This window comes from Epinephelus moara, chromosome 20 (assembly GCF_006386435.1).
Source record: "Epinephelus moara isolate mb chromosome 20, YSFRI_EMoa_1.0, whole genome shotgun sequence".
NCBI classification, from domain to species: Eukaryota; Metazoa; Chordata; class Actinopteri; order Perciformes; family Serranidae; genus Epinephelus; species Epinephelus moara.
Genome location: NC_065525.1, coordinates 44,975,820 through 44,996,109, shown reverse-complemented (window position 1 = coordinate 44,996,109; position 20,290 = coordinate 44,975,820). Strand labels below are relative to the sequence as shown.

At 41.5% G+C, this 20,290-nt stretch overlaps 3 protein-coding genes, 1 long non-coding RNA gene and 1 pseudogene across 10 annotated transcripts in view; 1 reads left to right on the top strand and 4 right to left on the bottom strand.

The window, feature by feature from the left end:
* LOC126407727 (E3 ubiquitin-protein ligase TRIM21-like) overlaps window positions 1–1,389 on the bottom strand; it is a 110,291-nt gene extending 108,902 nt beyond the window's left edge. For 2 of the 3 annotated variants that reach the window (XM_050072903.1, XM_050072902.1), the window contains exon 1: window positions 1,279–1,389. The gene's annotated coding sequence lies outside the window, so the exon portion shown is untranslated. The remainder of the gene's footprint in view (window positions 1–1,278) is intronic. The other variant, XM_050072901.1, reaches the window with a different exon arrangement.
* Window positions 1–15,050, top strand: part of LOC126407778 (uncharacterized) — a 74,022-nt gene extending 58,972 nt beyond the window's left edge. For 3 of the 5 annotated variants that reach the window (XR_007571817.1, XR_007571816.1, XR_007571815.1), the window contains exons 4-5: window positions 4,728–4,820; window positions 14,935–15,050. This is a non-coding gene — a long non-coding RNA (uncharacterized LOC126407778). Of the gene's footprint in view, window positions 1–4,549; window positions 4,676–4,727; window positions 4,821–14,934 lie in introns of those variants that run through there. The other 2 variants (XR_007571819.1, XR_007571818.1) reach the window with 1 other exon arrangement.
* Window positions 1–17,073, bottom strand: part of LOC126407716 (E3 ubiquitin-protein ligase TRIM21-like) — a 77,715-nt gene extending 60,642 nt beyond the window's left edge. Inside the window, exon 1 of the mRNA XM_050072877.1 lies at window positions 17,054–17,073. The gene's annotated coding sequence lies outside the window, so the exon portion shown is untranslated. The remainder of the gene's footprint in view (window positions 1–17,053) is intronic.
* LOC126407713 (E3 ubiquitin-protein ligase TRIM21-like) lies at window positions 2,096–8,523 on the bottom strand (annotated as a pseudogene).
* LOC126407777 (E3 ubiquitin-protein ligase TRIM39-like) lies at window positions 8,901–17,284 on the bottom strand. The gene is made up of 3 exons (XM_050072974.1): window positions 17,054–17,284; window positions 14,372–15,053; window positions 8,901–14,248 (listed from the first exon to the last, which is right to left on the bottom strand). Exons 2-3 carry the CDS (start codon window positions 15,042–15,044, stop codon window positions 13,410–13,412), a joined length of 1,512 nt encoding a protein of 503 aa, XP_049928931.1. The 5' UTR covers window positions 15,045–15,053; window positions 17,054–17,284; the 3' UTR covers window positions 8,901–13,409.
* Between the last annotated feature and the right edge of the window lie 3,006 nt (window positions 17,285–20,290).

The following is a 20,290-nucleotide window of genomic DNA, read 5'->3' as shown; positions in this document are numbered from 1 at the left end:
GTGCTACCATCGTTGGGGAGATATATCATCAGGAGGAAAACTGCCGCAGAGAGTGCATCACAAGGAGTGAAAACTTTGCAGCAATCACTAATCCTGGCGTGATTGAAACTTTTTTCATGTTCCTAAGATGAACTGGAAAAAACGCCCCAGGCCTGCAGGAGCTGATGGACAGCTTTCAGTCAAGTGAGTTATATCGCTTCATGATCGTCCGTGTCGTCTCTTTGTTTGCTTTTACCGAGTGACCTAGCGTACCTGTCCCAGAGCCAGCTGCTGCTCACCGGTGTATCCCTCCGCGCAGGGCGTAAACACACTATAGTTCCGTGTATCAAACTTCTTCTAAAACGACTAAAAAGGACACTCGTTTTTCGAATTAATGTTTAAACGTGTTTATTTTAAATGTACGTGCAGAAATACCAGCTTCAGGGTTTCTGTAACGTTTATTTGTTCACTTTAACGAGCAGGTTACTGACCCCCTATAGACTTAAATTGTATTCGCTAAGCTAAGCCGCAATGCTAACCGCTGAGACCCAGCCACTGGACGTACAGACATAAAAAAGATATTGATCATGTTGTCTCAATATGAAAATGATAGAGAAAGGGCATAACTCCCAAAACGTCGGAGTATTCCTTTAAAAGGATGTTCAAAAAGATTTGTTCATTCATGGTGTAAGACCTACTCTTCTATGTGCCAGTCAAGTCAGCTCATCACTATGAACAGATATGTGCATATGACGGGAGATATAATAAAAAATAAAGCTGATAAAAGCTAAATCATTGTCAGACGGTAGCTGATGGGGCCTAAGGTTGCATTTCTGCCAATAAGTTCTGCCTCTCCACACTGACTGTGGACCAGCTGCTCATTTATCTTTGTGATAATTGTTTGTCAGTTCTATACAGACTAATGTTTAATTATTGTTCATCTCTGTTTATTCTCTATACCCCCCCCCACCACTGATTGACCTCAGTCAAAAATCTGCCCACAGTGGGACTTCCTGTTTGTGAAGAGCTCAGGTTTTCAGTTCATACTGGCTGTTGAAAAACAGTAAATATTATCAGCTGTATTGCCTCACAAAGTCAGACAGCAGTTACTATACGAACAGTGAAGTTGAGAAAAATATTCAAATACTTTGAACGATCCAGAGGGAATCTAAGCTAGGCCAGTTAGCTTTTAGCATGACTAGTTTATGTGGTGTTTTTCCTTTGTTGTGGATTCTGGTTTTAACTTAACGTTGACCTAATTCTTAGCTGCGTCTCGTCTCTGTCGGGCGGTGTACTCACCAGTGTCCTGCAGAGAGTCTGCTGTGTTGTGAAGAAATAACCTGCTGGTCTCAGTTGAGAGAGAAACAAAGAGACTTGTCTCGACTGCAGTTCTGCTGTGGGACAGATACACTTTCAGTTTCATTGCAGGAAATGTGACGTTGCAGCTCTCCAATTTCACTGTTGCTCCACCTCTCAGTGTGGATCTGTAGTTTAGGTTTGTTGCCTTTTTGGAAACTTCATGAGAAGTAGTGAAATAAGAGTTAAAAACTGAGATGGAGAATCTGTCTGATTGGAGCACAGCAGTAGATTAATGGACTTCTCTGTGATTCTTTACTTTTATAAAGTAGTTGAAGTACAAAACATTTTAAGTAAAAGTCTTAAATGAATGTAAAGTTGCTGATTTTAGAATGAACAAAAATGCTTTATAACACACAGTAAAGCTTGTCAATGACAGACTGCGTACTTGTACCAATTAGACTTATATTTCATTTATGTAATCTGCTTCAGCATCAGACTGTGGAGTCATTTATTAAGAGCATGTCCTCATGTGGCCACAGGCTGCAGTTTGTTATTAACTCCACTAGAGGGCTTCCTCAGATCTCACTTATTCTCTACAAACTCCAAGCACTGGTTTATTGTTCACATCAGCTGCTCAAACACAACTCAAACCTTAAATAAAAAATAACACCACATTATCTTACTGAGAACAGCCAACTGTGTTTTTGATTACATGATTTGGTGTCATTAGAAACACCATCAGCTGTTTCTTTTAGCATTTATATTAATTAAAAACAAAATAATCAGTCTCAAAAAAATATATTTTGCTTTTGTTTATTTAAAGAAAAGGAAAAGGATATAACTTCTGTCTTATTTCTAAAATTATATTCAGTAATTTGTGCAATTATACAACACTTCCTATTTAAAAAATGATCATACCATAAATATTTTGGCATCTCTACATTTAAGTAACAAATGATTTTTATTTCTGAATGCATTTTTCCCCTGATGATTTAACAGTCTTGAAGGAAGGTAATGCAGTTGTGACAATTAATTTAAAAAATAAGGAAAAATCTAGAAAAAAATGTAATACACCACAAATCACCAGTTAATGTGCATTTATTAAATTAGGTGATAGTAGGCCCGTTTCCACCGCAGGAACTTCGTGGTAATTTTACGGGGCCGGGGCCGTTGGTGCGTGTCTCCACCGCAGGAACCACCCCCGAAGGACAGAGTTCTGGAACTTTTACAGGGCCTAAACAAGTCCCTGCCTCGGAGTAGGTACTCAGAACGGCCCCGAGAAACTCCTGGCTGGGGCTTGGGGATTACTTGGTGCTGACTGGATATACTCAAGGGGGGATGTGACGTCAACAGAAAGCAACAAAATAGCCGGCATTTTTAAAACTCAGCAGACGAGGGTTAGCTCGTTCATAGCTTCAGTAACTCAATAAACAGTCCGTGAAAAAAATATTTTTTCCAGTGGATATCTTAGTTACAACATGATTGAGCTAGCAAAGCAGTTTTGTGTTGCTATGTGTGGTATTTATTCAGTTTTGGGAAATCACGATGTCTAGAAAGCATCAGTGGCTGCAGCTGACAGGGACAGCTAACAGCAGCAGCAAAGCTAACATCAGGACGTCATCTGTTAAAAGCCTCCCGTTGTCGGATACGACATGAAACTACTCCAGTTAGCTCAATCATGTTGTAACTAAGACATCCGCTGGAAAAAATATTTTTTTCACGGACCGGAGTTATTACAGACACCGCTAACGGCTAACGGCGTCCCTACGCCCCTACGTCGCCCCGGTCAAAATGGTCGCGCAACGATTACGTCACATACAGAGCGAGCCCGGTAACTTTACAGGAACCTTCCTCCTACTCCGCTCTCTCAGTGGAGACACGGCGGTTGAGAGGGCCGAGCGAGAGGACGTTCCTGTAGTAGTTCCTGCCCCCCAGATAGTACCAGGAACTTCTTCAGTGGAAACGGGCCTAGTGACTCTTTCTGTACAGATTGAAATGTTTTTTTCTACCCTGTGTGACTGACAGGAGAGATGATCAGAGGGGCAGAGTTTTTACCACCATCCTTATCACAAGGACTGAAGAATGGGCAGAGTTGCTCAGTAAAGCAGCAGCCAGTAAAGGAGTAGATAAGAGCTGCAGAATCAACATCATAAAAGGAGACCAGACCCTCCTCATAATCCACAAACACCCCCACCTTCTCAGGCCGAGACTTCAGAGAGAGACTGACTGAAGGGCCAGCAAGAGCTTCGTACTCATTTTCATTCCTCAACCATATCGTCCAGTAACCATCCTGAGGGCTCAGTGTGATTTTTCCCTTCCTGTTGATCGACTCTCTGGCCACTCCTAAATCCCACTTAGTCTTCCCTTTAACCTGAACCTCATAATAAAATCTTCCTGAAGAGAAACTCTGCTTTGCTAAGACAGAATTACACGAGGAGAATCTTTCTTTGTTGTCTGGGAGATTCTTCTTTACATCACCATATCTAACTTCTTTTCCATCAGCAGACAGGATAAGTTTGGGATATGCTGTATCAGGATCGAGTGTCACATCAACTGCATACTGCTGGACCCTCTTCAGCTTGGTCTCAGCAAGCAGCTTCTTCATCTGTTTACTGAGCGTCTCCTCCAGCTGACTCACAGCTCTCATCACAGTCTCTTCATATGATGGTGGGCAGATACTGACTTCTGTCCAGTCCTTGGTGGGTGGAGCAGTGTTCAGGGACATGAAGCTTTGGAGAAGGTGGAGGTGGTCTTCAGAGCGTGAGAGCTGCTCCACCTCAGTGCTCCTCTTCTTCAGCTCAGAGATTTCCTGTTCCAGCTCTTTGATGAAGCCTTCAGCCTGTTTCTCTGTCTTTCTCTGCTTCTCTTTGATCGTGTCCATGAGCTCGGCCTGGCTTCTCTCAACAGACTCCTTCAGAGCGGTGAAGACCTGAACACCATCTGCTATCTCTCTGTCTGCATCTTCCTCACTGAGCTCCACTGAGTGTTTGATCTCCTCAATCTTCAGTCGTCTCTTCTGGATCATCTGCTGAATTTCAGCCTCTGTCTTCCCCAGCTCGGCCTTCTTTCCTTCATATTCTTCTCTCAGAGGAACAACATCATGTGTCTTGTGGTCTAAAACAGTGCAGAGCATGCAGACACACATCTGGTCGGTCTTACAGAACAGCTCCAGCAGTTTATCGTGCTTCAGACACATCCTGCCTTCCAGGTTCTCCACAGGGTCGATCAGCTGATGTCTTTTCAGGCCTGATCTTGTCAGATGAGGCTCCAGGTGAGTCTCACAGTAGGAGACCAGACACACCAGGCAGGACTTCAGGGCCTTCAGTTTGGTTCCAGTGCAGACGTCACAGGGAACTTCTCCTGGTTTGGAAACTTGTTGCGCTGAGCTGCTGCTGCTGGCTTTCTGTTGAGCTGACTGTCTGAACTGAGCAGCCATCTCAGAGATGAAGGTGTTGACATACAGCTCAGGTCTGGTGTAGAAAAGCTTTTTACAGTTTGGACACTGACACTTGACATTAATATTCCAGTGCTCAGTGATGCAGGTTTTACAGAAGTTGTGTCCACATGGTGTGGTGACTGGATCAGTGAACACATCCAGACAGATGGAGCACAGAAACTGATCTTCAGTCAGCAGACAGCTGGCAGCAGCCATATCGACACTCTGAGGACACAAAGTGTGTGAGAACAAACTTTAATTACACATCTTTAGATTATTTGTTTCATTAAATCAAACTCTGATAAGAGGAATATGAGAGAACAGCAGCGCGGAGGTGATGGAGATGATGTTGATGATGTTGATGCGGATCAACACAATTAATTTTTAATAGCCCATATGATGCGAGAAGCAGCTGGCCCCTAGACATTTTCAAATGGTCGAATCTGGCCCCCATTCAAAAAAGTTTGGACACCTCTGATCTATGGTACCATTTTTTAGCCCTTTACACTCTCACAGTACATCCTCAGTCATGTCTGCAGAACAGACTGTATATATTTTACACGCACTCTCTTCCATTTATATGCATTGTTGGAGCCATATGTTTGATTTGTGTTAAACATATTATACCACCAAGCCATAAGGTGGCCTATGTCACCAGCTGAGGCCAGAAACATCCCCCTGCAGAGCTGGAGAGCCACCACCGTTTTAGACATGTGCATGTGCGAGTTTCAGAGCCATCATTTTAGATGCGCACTATGCTTGTTTAAAAAAGAAATAGAAAACTACCTAGCGCAGTAGCTCGCTATCTAACCCTGTCTCCTTATCAGCTCAGAATATAGAAACTTTGCGGCCAAAAGGTATGATGCACAAGACAAACATATGGTTAAGAACATATCTTTAAAATATCTCAAAATGTTATGTAAGGTCTGGTACAGTGATCAAATGAGGGAAATACAAAAGGTGCACTGTTTAAATAAAATGGTGAAATAAATTTACCAAAGAAAGTAACAGGAAAAACATAACATCTTAACAGTGTTCCAGGACGGGAGCCAGGTCCAACACTCGGGATGTTTTCTGCTACCTGTTTTTTCATTATTATTTCCTGTTAGCCTGTATTTACCCCGGGCCATCACAAGTTGATAACGAGCCCCCGAAACCAGTCCAATACTGTCCAAATCAGCAGTTGCTGAAATACAGTCTAGATAAGTGACTATGCTAATCAATGCTAATTAGGCTAATTATGCAAATATCCCGACATATTCAAGGTAGCATCCGTCAGTTTCTAAATGCTGGGCACCCATACTGTACATTTCTATCATAAAACTTCCAGGTTCATATTGCTGACAGGTCGACTCTCTGGAAGGCTAGTGACTAGAAATTCAGTTTTCTCTGATTTGAGGTATAGTGACGAATTTAGGCCGAAGTAAGTGTGATTTTCAAGATAGAAAGGTCGACTTGGGCTCAAATTAAAGCTCATCAGCTTGGGAAGTTTTCTATGTACAAGTGAAGCAGTGATAATAAACAAAGTAATGAAAAATAATCATTTTTTATGTCAAACGGACAGTTAATTTTTGTTTTCTTTGGGGGGGAGATGTTGTGTGTGATATTTCGAAATAAAATGGCAGCAAGCCCCAGAATCTTATTTTGCTCCTTCCCCCTTTGGGTCACGATACTTCTTTCCAAATTTCATACTTGTATGACAATTTATGTCATCATAGTGCCTTCATATTTGCATTTGCATTGTCAACAGGGGTTTTGGGCCCCCTGAGACCAAACGGCCTCAAGCTGGGGGTGCTCGCTATCAACTTGTGATGGCCCCAAGTATATTCAGGTTAACAGGAGATAATAATGAAAAAAAGGTAGCAGAACACATCATGAGGGCTGGACCTGGCTCTGCTGAAGGCAGCTGTACTGGGTCTGTGTCAGTGCTGTCTGAGGCTGGATGTGGTTCAACTGAGTCCATGCTCTCACTGGCTGATCGATACTTTATTAATCCTGAGGGAAATTAAGGCACCCAGCAGCTTATTACACAACGCATACAAAAACACAGATACACATATGGATAGAGAAAATAAGTGTAAGAATAAAAACACAGCAGTGAAATGATGGTCTCGTCCCAGGACTGCTACAGGGAGCTGTTACATATATGGTTGAAGAGCAAATTTAGGTGGTTGACAGTGCAGGTATTGCAGTGTAAGGTGATTAAGGTCCTGTTTATACGACGATTTTAACCGAAAACGGTAAACTTTAGTTGCGTTTTGGCTGATCGTTCCCTCGACAGCAGCGTTTTGGGTGGCTGAAAAGCAACATTTTAAAAACAGGTTCCAGAGTGCAATTTTTTGGAAACAGCACCATCTCTGTTGTCTTGTAAACTTGCAATATGAAGTTCCTTTTCGTACATGCGCATTACGGTTCCAGTCACCAGGCATGTGCGAGAAAGTCAATCATCACAAAAACAATGGCGGACTCCCGAGCTCTGTTTTATTGTGGCAACTCAACCTTGTCGTCCGTCCAGACAAACATTCGTGCGGTTGCCATTTTGTTTGATTATACATCACCGTGCTGTAGAAGGAAGCACATGTGCACAGGCGCATGTTGTTTCATTACAAAGTCACACCGCCAACTACTGGCCTGGCAGGTATACTGCAGCGTTTTTGGTCATGTTTGTTATCAAAACGTCTGAAGGCAGAACTTTTTCCAAAAAGAAAATGAGAAAGGATTACTTTTTCAGCGGATCGTTTTCGGGTAAACATGGCCTAAATTAAAGTATAAGAGCAGTGCAGAGGAAATATATACTTTGCTTCGGATGATATGAATGCAGATACAGGTACAAAATTAAAAAGTAAAGACTGTGTTAATAAGGAATAAGGAATGCTGTAAAATATAAAATATAAAAGGTGCAGGAGGTTAAATGTGAAATGCTGTCAGAGGGTGAATAACATCTAAATAAATACAAATGCCAGTAAAGTGTAAATATCTAAAGAAAATCTCAATGCAAACTGTGCAACATAACTGATGATCCAGCTTCTCCTCTGCTGATGAACATATCTCCTTTTATATATTTTCAGATATAAAACTATTTATACTTTGGCTTGGCTGAATGCTTGATGGTTATTATTTACTAATTGATGTGCACTCATGTTGCCCAGTATGCCCAGCTGCTTTCCACCCTGAGTCAGTCCAGAGCTGTAACTAAACCTTACGGACTTGCGTAATTTGCAGAGCCTACGCAACTTGCGTAGTCGGCGTACGGCCACTCGGCTCTGTTCGTGGGACATTTCATGAGCTCCTGGGGGGCCTGTGCTCACCACGGGGCCACAAGCAGCTGTTTAGTTCGCTCATGCGTCGTGTCGGCTCTACGCTGCTGATTCTGACTTTAACTGAATTCTGACCAAATACTTAGCTGAGTCTCGTCCCAGTCTGTGGGTGCAGGCTACTCACCAGTGTCCTGCAGAGATCCTGCTGTGTTGTCAAGAAATAAAAACCTGCTGGATTCAGCTGAGAAAGAAACAGAGAGACAAGTCTCGACTGTAGCTCTGCTGTGGCTCAGACAAACTTTTACTTTCACTTCAGGAAGTGTGACGTTGCAGCTCTCCTGTTTCACTGTTGCTCCACCTCTGGGTGTCGCTCTGTAGCTGAGGTGGTATTGTCCCATTGTGAGATTTGAAGAGGAGGAAAATAAGAGTCTGAAACAGAGGTGGAGAATCATTTTGATTGGAGCACAGCAGCAGATTAATGTGGTTCTCTTTTTAATAAGTAAAAGTCTTAAGTGAAATAAAGTTGCTGATTTTGTGTGAATTCAAAATGCTACAGAACACACAGTAAAGCTTGTTATGACAGACTGAGCACTTGTACCACTTAGATATTATTATTCTCCCTCTGCTTCAGCCTGTGGAGTCATTTATTAACAGCATGTCGTCATGTGGCCACAGGCTGCAGTTTGTCATGATCTCCACTAGAGGGCGTCCTCAGCTCTCACTTATTCTCCACAAACTCACAGGACTAGTTCAGTGTTCACATCAGCTGCTCAAACACAAGTCAGACCTTAAATAACACCACATCATCTTACATTACCAACTGTCTCTCATGCAAGAGCAGGTGATGGAGTTTTTAACGACATGTTTTTCAGCTTTTAGATTCATCATAAGCAAAATAATTTAATCAGACAGAATAATTTTCATTTTGATTTTGTTTATTCAAAAAAAAAAAGATGTTAAGAGAAAATTACTTTCGTATTATTTATAAATAACTTTCAGCAATTTGTGCCAGTATGCAACACTTTTTATTTCAACAGTGATCAGATATTAAAACGTTTTTTTAATTTGACATCCAGACATAAGGATCATAGCGATGATTCTTCTTTGTGAATGCATTGTTGTAATATTGCGTCCGGAAAATAAACCAAATCATCATCGCTTTAACAAAAATTAATTCAGACACAGTTCCTAAGAATTCATAGCAGACCTGAGTTTGAGTTTCATATGAATACATGGTCATTTATAATAAACATAAATCCTCGTCTGCCTGATAAATTATAAATCATCCATCCTGAGCTTTCAAACATTTGCCTCCAAGTAGGGCATTAAATAACACATCTCCTTATCTTCCAGGGGGATTTAGTTTCACCAGGTATATATTTGTTACATACACCATTTCCAAAATTTACAAACATAATTCATTTATAATTTCTGAAATGTTTGGAGATGCTGTTTTAACACACTTTTAATATTCTCTTGAACAATATACACTGAATAATTCCAAGTCCAGTCAATCTGTGGTTTGACCCAGGGACAATTGCAATAGTAGGTCATTGAAGTTTTTTTGTGATCTCTTGGGACATCCAAATAACATATTAAAAGTATACCATTACATATTTAGTGGATCAAGGAAAATTCAGGGCTCAAAATTTGGGGCCATTATGTCACAGCTTCAGACAAAGAGGTGCATGTGTCTGCTTCAGAACATGATATTTTCATGTAATCCAAACATTATTTTAAGAATGCTTTTTCACATATAACCATCAGATACGACCTGTTCTGAATGTATATGTGCACTGAGGAGGTCCCTGTACCCTAAAATGATCTTTCTTTAATCCAAACAAAGTCAATAAAATTAGCTTATAAATCATATTATCATTCAGCACATATACAAACGTGTTTGTCCATGAAAACCATGACGCATATCAGCACCCAGACTGAGAGCTTGAGTGAGACCAAACTTGAAACATGCCTCTGCTTTTTCATTCTTTGGTTTAACTGTTGGTGTCATTGAAGGTTGATATCTGTACTTGGGAAGGGTGATTATGTTGAAATATCATGTAGAGATAAAAAGTTTTTCATAATACCAAACTAGTATTTGCTGCCTTGGGTGGTACCAGTTAGTGAAAAGTCTGACCTGGGCCCATAAAACACGATCACCAGTGATTTCCCATGATGTTTTTGACAAGTAGAAGCTTCCACTGTTGCCCTTGTATGTGTTTCCTGTCCCATATAAGACGTATTGGATGTCTTTTTCTGGCACATTATCATGAGGCACAGTGTTTCATTTTGCCTTTGCAATTTACTTAAATTTAAATGCATTGTTTTAAGTGAGTGAAAAGAAAAAAGATGATGACAATAAGAGCAAAGATGCTAATAGAATATTTGAATGGAATAGAGTAGAAAAATTAGTAATAGATCCAGTCAGCTCACACACACTCTGTATCTCTACGTCAAACCAACCCTGATGACATCATACATATGAAATATACAGAATCATTTATCCAAGATGGCGGTGCGCACAGATGCAGTTGCCCCTCTGACTCCCGCAAAAAACAAACAAACAAAAAAAACCATGACTTGACAGTTTAGATGCAGATACGCCCATAGGAGCAGTGGGGCACAAACTGTAAGTGGACAGGTACAACACATCACAATATCCTTTACCCAAAAACTTAAGACAAGACACCAAATGTGTTGGATAGGTATCCATACACCCTCCAGTATTAACATCATTTCACCATGTCACTATAAAATGTTGAAACTTTGCTTTTGCCCTTGAAATAATAAAGTTCCACTAAATCAATGACGGTATACTTTTAACATACGATGCAGGAGGGTTTTAGGACCAATAAAAACCATGAAACATTACGACTGCAGTTTCTCCTAGGTCGGGCCCTTTTTGACTTAGATTGACTGGACTGTCTGTACATGACTGTTTTCTGCATCATAATTGTTTTAGCGTTCGGTAGCAGGAAAATGTAACAATGCATAGTTGAATTTCTGCCTTACAGTTTGCCAACTCAGTGTGTCAAGCATGTCTTTAACATTAGTTCTGTCAGAGCACTGCAGTGCACAGTGTGTCGCTCTGTTTTGAGCTACTTGTAATTTGTTTATCTCATTCAATGAAGCCTTGACCAAATCACAGAACAGTAACTGAGCTGTGACAGAACCAATAGCCCCGTCTCCACCAACACTGTCAGTATGGTACCTTTGGCACCAAAAGTTACCCTTCAGACATGGTACCTAGACCCCAGTGTTTCCACCACAAACATTACTCTTAAATGTGGGCGGACTGCAGTGTTCACAGCTCCACCTTTTAGTAACAGATCTATGTGCTAGGTACCCCAACAGAGGGGGGGACCAAACATGGTCACAGTACGGAACGGTTCTGTTGGTACAGTCCACAACTTTTCGCAGTGGAAACAGAAAAAAAGCGTACCGAACTGAACTGAAGCGTACTGCTTGGTGGAAACAGGACTAAAGCATTCACTACCTTATCTTACACTACCAGTTATCTCAAATGTGATGGGGCGTTGGAGATTGGCAGCTCAGGTCAGTCTGATGGTTTTATCACATCATTTGGCTTCATTAGAAACACAATTAGCTTGTTTCTCAGCTTTGATATCAATCAAAAACAAAATAACTACAATTAAGACTTTATTTTGTCTGTTGTTAATTTAAAAAGAAAATTTGATGAAAGCAAATTAATTTTATTTTATTCATAAACTGCTCTTCATTGATTTGTGCCAGCATGCAACCCTTCTTTATATATACAATGATCAGACAATAAAGGGCTTTGAATCTGGCACAAACACAACTACAAGGTGCAAATGCTTCGTATTTATGCACATATTGTTCTCGGATGATTCAACAGCCTTTAAGCAGGTAATGGGGTTATTAAAATAACTTTGACTATATAAGATAATATCAATTAATGTAGTAAAATCTGTAGCTGTGTAAAAAGTAGCAATGTGACACAAAAAAAATACATATGAGACGACGCTGTTTGGCCCCGTGAATGAACATTTACATTTAAAAACGCCCAGATGGAACTGTTGATAGAAGCACTGTTCTCTAAAGTTTCTGCAGTGAAGAATTTTTGTACCATCAGAGAACTTAAAGTCTGAAATATCACCTCAACACAAAGCATTTAGCAGCGAACCCAGAGGTCTGAGCTAGCACAGCCTCTGATGCTAGTGCTAGGAGTCAGCCTCGTCAAGCGACACTCGACCAGGTGTTCAAACTGTGTAAGTCTTCCTGTGACCGACTAACTAACCGCCTTACAAAATGGATTGCAAAGGACTGCAGATCAATTTGGGTGGTGTAGGACAGGGGGACAATTGTGTCCAAATTCTGTAAGCTTTACTGCAACACATCTGCCAAAATTTATTTGAATTGAATTTTTTGAAATAGCTTGACAGCAGTAATTGATGTATGCAATTCATTTTGATAAATTCATCAACGAACATTCTTAGGATTACAATAAAACCAGATCCACTCTTGGTCATACTGGGGGCATCAGGGAATACTAGGAGTCTGCAGAATACTCAGCGCCACCTTCTGTCTTACGGCCTACTATGCGGGGAAAAAACTCATCCTTTTACATTGGAAATCGAAGGAGACACCAACTTTTAGGGCCTGGGTAACTGCATTGACTGATACATTACATCTTGAAAGGATTCGGTATGCTCTGAACAACAAGCTGGAAGACTTCGACAAGATCTGGAAACCAATAATCTCATATTTAGGACAATATATATTTCTATTCTTATTTATCTCCCCAGGTATTGTTATTTTTGTATTTTCTAATTTTGTATTTGTATTACAGTTCTGTAATGTGTTTGTTTATAATGGAAATGAGGCAATTTTTATACCAAGAAAGATGGTACTGCTGTTTTATTGTTGCTTCACAATAAAAATATTTGAAACAAATTCATCAAAGAACATGTAATTAATTAGACTAACGTTTTCAATCACTTAACCTCCAATAAAAAAAATGTTTTTTTCCGGTTACCTGGTTAAGAAAGATTTGGAAAATGGGAAACGGGTTAATGGACCATTAATAGCTGAAGAACAGAGTGCTAAAATATTGACATTTGACTTTGAAAGCATTATCTGTTACATTAAGTGACAGTTTCTTTTGTTGGTTTTGTCTTCCATGAGTTCTGAGTCAAATTGGAGAATGGTCTCTATCCCCCAAGTTGCTTCAGACAACAGCAGGGGGAGCTTATAAGTATTTAGGAACACAGTAACATTCTCTTGTTTCAATAAGGTAGTATGGTGATGGGGGATTACTATTATGAAAGGCATGACATGAACCTAAGATGGTAGGATAGGAAGGGGGTGATAAAGTGGCGTGTACCTTAATAAGTATACTTATATTATTTTACATTAAATGGCACAAAATCTTTCATGTAGAAAATGAATTGCCTATTTTACCAAGTGTGACTGACAGGAGAGATGATCAGAGGGGCAGAGTTACTACCACTGTAATTAAGACAGGGACTGAGGAATAGGCAGAGTTTCTCAGTGAAGGAGCAGCCAGTAAAGGAGTAGATAAGAGCTGCAGCATCAACATCATAAAAGGAGACCAGACCCTCCTCATAATCCACAAACACCCCCACCTTCTCAGGCCGAGACTTCAGAGAGAGACTGACTGAAGGGTCAGCACAAGCTTTGTACTCGTTTCCATTCCTCAGACTTATTATCCAGTAACCATTCTGAGGGTTAGGTGTGATCTGTCCCTTCCTGTTGATCGACTCTCTGGCAACTCCTGCATACCAGTTAGTCTTCCCTTTAACCTGAACCTCATAATAAAATCTTCCTGAAGAGAAACTCTGCTTTGCTAAGACATTAGGACAAGAATCAAATCTCTCTGGACTGTTTGGGAGATTCTTCTTTACATCACCATGTTTAACTTGTTTTCCATCATCAGACAGGATGAGTCCAGGATGTGCTGTATCAGGATCGAGTGTCACATCCACTGCAGACTGCTGGACCCTCTTCAGCTCGACCTCAGTGAAGAGTTTCTTCATCTGTTTACTGATCATCTCCTCCAGCTGACTCACAGTTCTCCTCACAGTCCCTTCATAGAGTGGACAGACGCTGACCTCTGTCCACTTCTTGATGGGTGGAGCAGTGTTCAGGGACGTGAAGCTTTGAAGGACATGGAGGTGGTCTTCAGAGCGTGAGAGCTGCTCCACCTCAGTGCTCCTCTTCTTCAGCTCAGAGATTTCCTGTTCCAGCTCTTTGATGAAGCCTTCAGCCTGTTTCTCTGTCTTTCTCTGCTTCTCTTTGATCGTGTCCATGAGCTCGGCCTGGCTTCTCTCAACAGACTCCTTCAGAGCGGTGAAGACCTGAACACCATCTGCTATCTCTCTGTCTGCATCTTCCTTACTGAGCTCCACTGAGTGTTTGATCTCCTCAATCTTCAGTCGTCTCTTCTGGATCATCTGCTGAATTTCAACCTTCAGCTCGGCCTTCTTTCCTTCATATTCTTCTCTCAGAGGAACAACATCATGTGTCTTGTGGTGTGAAACAGTGCAGAGCACGCAGACACACATCTGGTCGGTCTTACAGAACAGCTCCAGCAGTTTATCGTGCTTCAGACACATCCTGCCTTCCAGGTTCTCCACAGGGTCGATCAGCTGATGTCTCTTCAGACCTGACATTGTCAGATGAGGCTCCAGGTGAGTCTCACAGTAGGAGACCAAACACACCAGGCAGGACTTCAGGGCCTTCAGTTTGGATCCAGTGCAGACGTCACAGGGAACCTCTGCTGGTTTGGAAACTTGTTGCTCTGAGCTGCTGCTGCTGGCTTTCTGTTGAGCTGACTGTCTGAACTGAGCAGCCATCTCAGATATTAAAGTGTTGACCTGCAGCTCAGGTCTGGTGGTGAAAACCTCTTTACAGTTTGGACACTGATAGGGGACATTAGTACTCCAGTGTTCAGTGATGCAGGTTTTACAGAAGTTGTGTCCACATGTTGTGGTGACTGGATCAGTGAACACATCCAGACAGATGGAGCACAGGAACTGATCTTCAGTCAGCAGACAGCTGGCAGCAGACATATCGACACTCTGAGGACACAAAGCGTGAGAAAACAAACTGTAATTATACGTCTTTAGGTTATTTGTTTATCAAATCAAGAGCAGTAGAGTGGAGGTGGTGTTCATTATTTGTTTAATGAAATCAAACTATTGTCACTATATAGATACCACAAAATCAATATCAGTGTAAATGCATGCTATATTTGAATATTTGCTCCACTTCACCTTACACACTAAACCAGCAATGCAGTGTTCTACTAGGTAATGATCTTTTTTTTCAAAGGCCATGCACCTACGTTACACAATGAGATGTTCAACACACCGCTGTTTCTGTTTAAACAAATGTTTTTTAACGTTTTGTAGGGGCTGGGGCTCCAGCAGGTCAGTTTATGATTAGATGTTTCAATCCCTCGATGCTCATACTTGAGACTATGAGTGGGAGTAAAGGGGGATTTATACTTGTGCAGCAGACCCTACGCCGTAGCCCACGCACGTGGCCTGCACCGTTGTGAGCATTTATTCTTAAAAGAATGTGTGAACTGAAAATAGACAATATCTCTGGGTCTTCTGCATCAAATTTTTACATCCTCCATCTTGAGTTTGTTAATCTTAGAAGGTTAATGTGAGATCAGGGTACTCGCTTAACAATTAAAGTTACAGGAAATGTGGTTTAGAATCAAGTTTCTTTTCCCTGTCTGTGTGAAGGACATGTGATGTTCCATGCAAAACATTTGAAGTTTAATAATCAAATAAATAAAGGTTTCTCATGGAAGCCTGGACGACCAGGACAGCATGAGAAAATTTGAAAACATTGTCAAATCAACATTGATTCATCTTTCAAAACCAAACATAAATCAACAGTTATTCAACCATGGTGTATGACGTTGTTTCAACAGTGAATAAACATTAGAATGCCAGCTGAGAAGTGTCATACTTAAGGAGAAAACTTAAGGTGTTTTGTGCAACCGGTCCCAGGGGCCATATTCATAAACATTCTGAGAGTCCTCTCAGAGAGCTCTTGACTTAGCCTAAAAACTTTTAGTAAGGACTCCTAGCTTAGTAGTGATTTAGGAAAGTTCTCAGAGCGACTCTGAGCAAAGAAGGGACAGAAAGTTTTATCTGAGTGAGGAGGTGTGGTTGACCCCGTTGCTAGGTGTGATGCATTCTTTTAACAGATGTGATTGGTTGTTACAGACACACCCCTTTATAAGCTTGCATGATGTGGACACCCAGTGGAAATGAAATGAACTGCTGACTGTCAAAGTGTTGTCACTGTTAGTGTGATCACTCTGCTGATGGAAGGTTGAGACAGACTCAACTCATCACTGCTGCACTGTTTTTACAGTTTTCCAAATATCTTAGTGTTGTGATCATTTTATGTCTGGTGTTGTTGTGTTGGGTATGAAATGCGTGCATACCCCTAATGAGATTGACCACACATATTCTCCCTTCATGATCTAATCTGTAGCATTTCTTTGACTCACTGTCATCCATTGTTTGGAGAATATTTCTCTGACCTCTTTGTGTTTCCACCATTTTCTCCTCTGATTAAGAAACTCTTGAGCCTCTTAAAAGTCCTCCTCCCTGCTCCTAACAGTTTTTCACCTTAGGAGCTCTTTTAAGGTCTAAGATGCTCAGTAAATAACTTCTATCTTTACACAGATTTAGTCTTAACTTTGAGGAGAAATTCTAAGAAAACGTCACAGTTCTAATAATTTTCTTATAATATCGTCACAAGGAGCAAATCTTCGCACCGGGAAGCTGAATACAGCCCCTGGAATCAGTTGAATACCACACAGTAATCAGCTGTGTGTCCTTACAAAGACAGGCAGCAGTCACTACAGAAACAGTGACGTTGAGAAAAACATTCAGATACTCTGTACTTTAAACAACCCAAAGGAAATCTAAGCCAGACCAGTTTGGCTTTTAGCATGACTGTTTGTTTTTTCCTGTAATGGATTCTGGTTTAACTAAACGTTGACCAAATATTTAGTTAGTTGTCTCTTGTCTCTGTAGGTCAGTGAACTCACCAGTTGTTGATAAAGACGTGCTGGATTCAGTTGAATGTTTGTGTAGAGAGAAACACAGAGACTTGTCTCCACTGCAGCTCTGATCTCACTCACACTGACTTTCAGTTTCGTTTCAGGAAATGTGACGTTGCAGCTCTGCTCAGTCACTGTAGCTCCACCTCTGGGTGTGAATCTGTGAGTTAGGTTTCATTGTCTCTCAGCAGTAGAAGTAGAAGCATTCAGCTGGCAGAGTTTAACCCCTTCAGTCATGTCAGTAGTTTCATATCAGCCTGGTTATAGAGTTATTTATGAAGAGCGTGTGTCAGGCTGCAGTTTGTTATGTTCTCCACCAGAGGGCGTCCTCAGCTGTCATTTACACTGGTTTAGGTTCATGCAGCTTCTCAGACATTAATTTAATTTAATTAACCTTTATTTAACCAGGAAGATCCCATTGAGATTAACAACCTCTTTTTAAACAAAGCTTTAAGTTTGGGACACCCTAGCCCTTCGCGGGAAAGCACAAAAACTGTGAGTGTGAGTATTGGGACAGACCCATCCATTACATTGAATCACCTTGTGCACTCAGTCTGTCTTCATTGTAGGCTCCATCTCTTTCTATCTGAACTTACATCATGCAGGTGCTTAAAACACAGGTCATTAAAAAGTGTTGACCACCTTCTGCAGGTTTTGTTCTTATTATTATGTTATCATTTAAAGCCTGACACAGACTGAGGCTGATGTCATCAGACAGGACGGCATGCAGCAAGAAGCAAAGAGACAAGCGGATGTTTGAGTGGATGGAGTGGCAACAATGTAGAATACAGTTTCATTATAAAGTCTGTAATTCAAAATATGGAGATTTGTCCCATGTTTTTTCTGAGACGGAGGGTTTTGTCTTTTACTGTGAAGGATCCCAGAACAAAAAGTCTCAGTACTACTTTCCTTAATGTAGGCCTGCAGTTTTACAATTGTTTTCCAGTTATTGATTTTGATATTTTGTGTCTGTGTACAGGGGCTGACAGAAGAGAGATTACAGGAAAGGAGGGCAGAGATAGACGGAGGGTGATGTACACTTACCTGCCACTTTATCAGGTACACCGGTTCAACTGCACGTGAATACAAATAGCTGATCAGCCAGTCATGTGGCAGCAGCTCAATGTATTTAGTCATGTAGACGTGGTGAAGACGACATGCTGAAGTTCAAACTGAGCATCAGAATGATCAACGCTTCAGGCTGCTGCTGGTGGTGTAATGGTGTGGGGGAGATTTTCTTAGTACCAACTGAGCATGGTTTAAACACCACAGCCTACCTGAGTATTGTTGCTGAGCGTGTCCATCCCTTTATGACCACAGTGTACCCATCTTCTGATGGCTACTTCCAGCAGGATAACGCACCATGTCACAAAGCTCACATCATCTCAAACATGACAATGAGTTCACTGTACTCCAATGGCCTCCACAGTCACCAGATCTCAGTCCAATAGAGCACCTTTGGGATGTGCTGGAACGGGAGATTCTCATCATGGATCAACTGTGTGATGTCATCATGTCAATATGGACCAAAATCTTTCTTGTTGAATCTATGACACCAAGAATTAAGCAAGGTGTACCTAATAAAGTGGCTGGTGAGTGCACAACAGAGGTCATATAGCAGGGATGTTGCAGTTCATGGTTTGCACCTTCAGCTTTAGACCACCAGGGTGCCCTACAATTATGATTTTAAGTAAAATGTTAAGACTGAAAAACTGCTGTGTGAGTTTGAGGATATGTTTTCTTAAAACTGTTGATATGTAATAATATAAATAATATTGTCAGCTTTATCTTCTAACAGCCATTCAGACTCTGTCTTACTGTTTTATAATTTGTATATTTACATCAATTTGTGTAAAAGTTAGAAATAACCAAAATGATTTCAGCAGCGTTTAAAAGTCATTTGACCTTTTTTTCATGTTTCCTTCAGCAGAATCCTAGAAGAGTGTTTTCATAATAAGCTTGTTTGGGCCCCTTTGAGACCTGCTGACAGTCAAATTCAATTAAAACATGATGCCAACATCCCGGCAAACACTCCCTACTACTCTCAGAGAAACGCCGGCTTTCAAAGTCAATTGTGTCCGATGTGAAGAGCCGGCCTTCATGTCCCCGTCTGGAGCCTTTTCACGTGCTAAAATAAGAGTTTCCCCCTCTTTCCCCAAGTCGACATGAGCAAAGTGAGCGCTGTGAAAGGCCCAGAGAGAGCTTCCATTTGACGACTAGCAGCCTCAGGTCTTGTGTCTGTGTGACACTATGGGCCACTACAAAAGGCCGTCCTTTCTCCTGCTGCAGAATAAAACTGAGAGAAAAGAAAAGAGTTGGTGCATGATGGGGAGGAGGAGGTGGGGGGGATTTTAGAGGCAAAAAAGGGGGTCTGGCTTTTGAAACCGACCCGGCGCAGATGTACAGGGCAGGAGGATTAGGCTGCGGGTGTTGGTGAAGTTCAACCAGCTCGACTCTCCCTCCGTCGTGGCCCTTTGTGGCTCCCAGCAGCCTTGCGGTGGTAAGCTGCCTGCCGGCGTGCCAGCGGGCCTCAATGTGCGCCCGACAATGGTGGAGCCACCACCCCCACCCCCAAACCCTACCAACCTCCGGCTCCCAACTCACCCACTGCAGCTCCTCACACAGAGGATGTGATAGGGGAGCTAATGTCACCCCATCTGACCAGCAACAGTGTGAGTGTGTGTGTTTGTGGATCCATAACAATGTGAGAACAACAACCTGTTCACACACACACACTGTGGGGACTCACTCAGGGGCGTAGCACCAAATTCAAGGCCCTATGCATGAGCAGTCTCTGTGGGCCCCCCTGCCTCTCTTGATCCACGTCTCCCTCAAGCTCCTTTTAATTTATTTTTTGTTTTTTCTCTTTCCTTTCTGTCTCTTGTTTTTTGGAATCTGATTTCCCTTTCTTGGAGAAAGACATGACGGTGTACTCTGGTCCTCCAGCAGGTCACTTTATGATTAGATGTTTCAATCTCTTGATGCTCATACTTGAGACCATAAGTGGGAGTAAAGGGGGATTTATACTTGTGCAGCAGACCCTACGCATGTGGTCCACGCCATTGTGAACATTTATACTCAGACAAATGTGTGAATTGAAAAAAGAGAGTATCTCTGGTTTTGCTGCATCTTAGAAGGCTAATGTGAAACTTTACTTAGTACTCGCTTAACAATTAAAGTTACAGGAAACGTGGTTTAGCTTCACGTTTCTTTTTCCTGTCTACG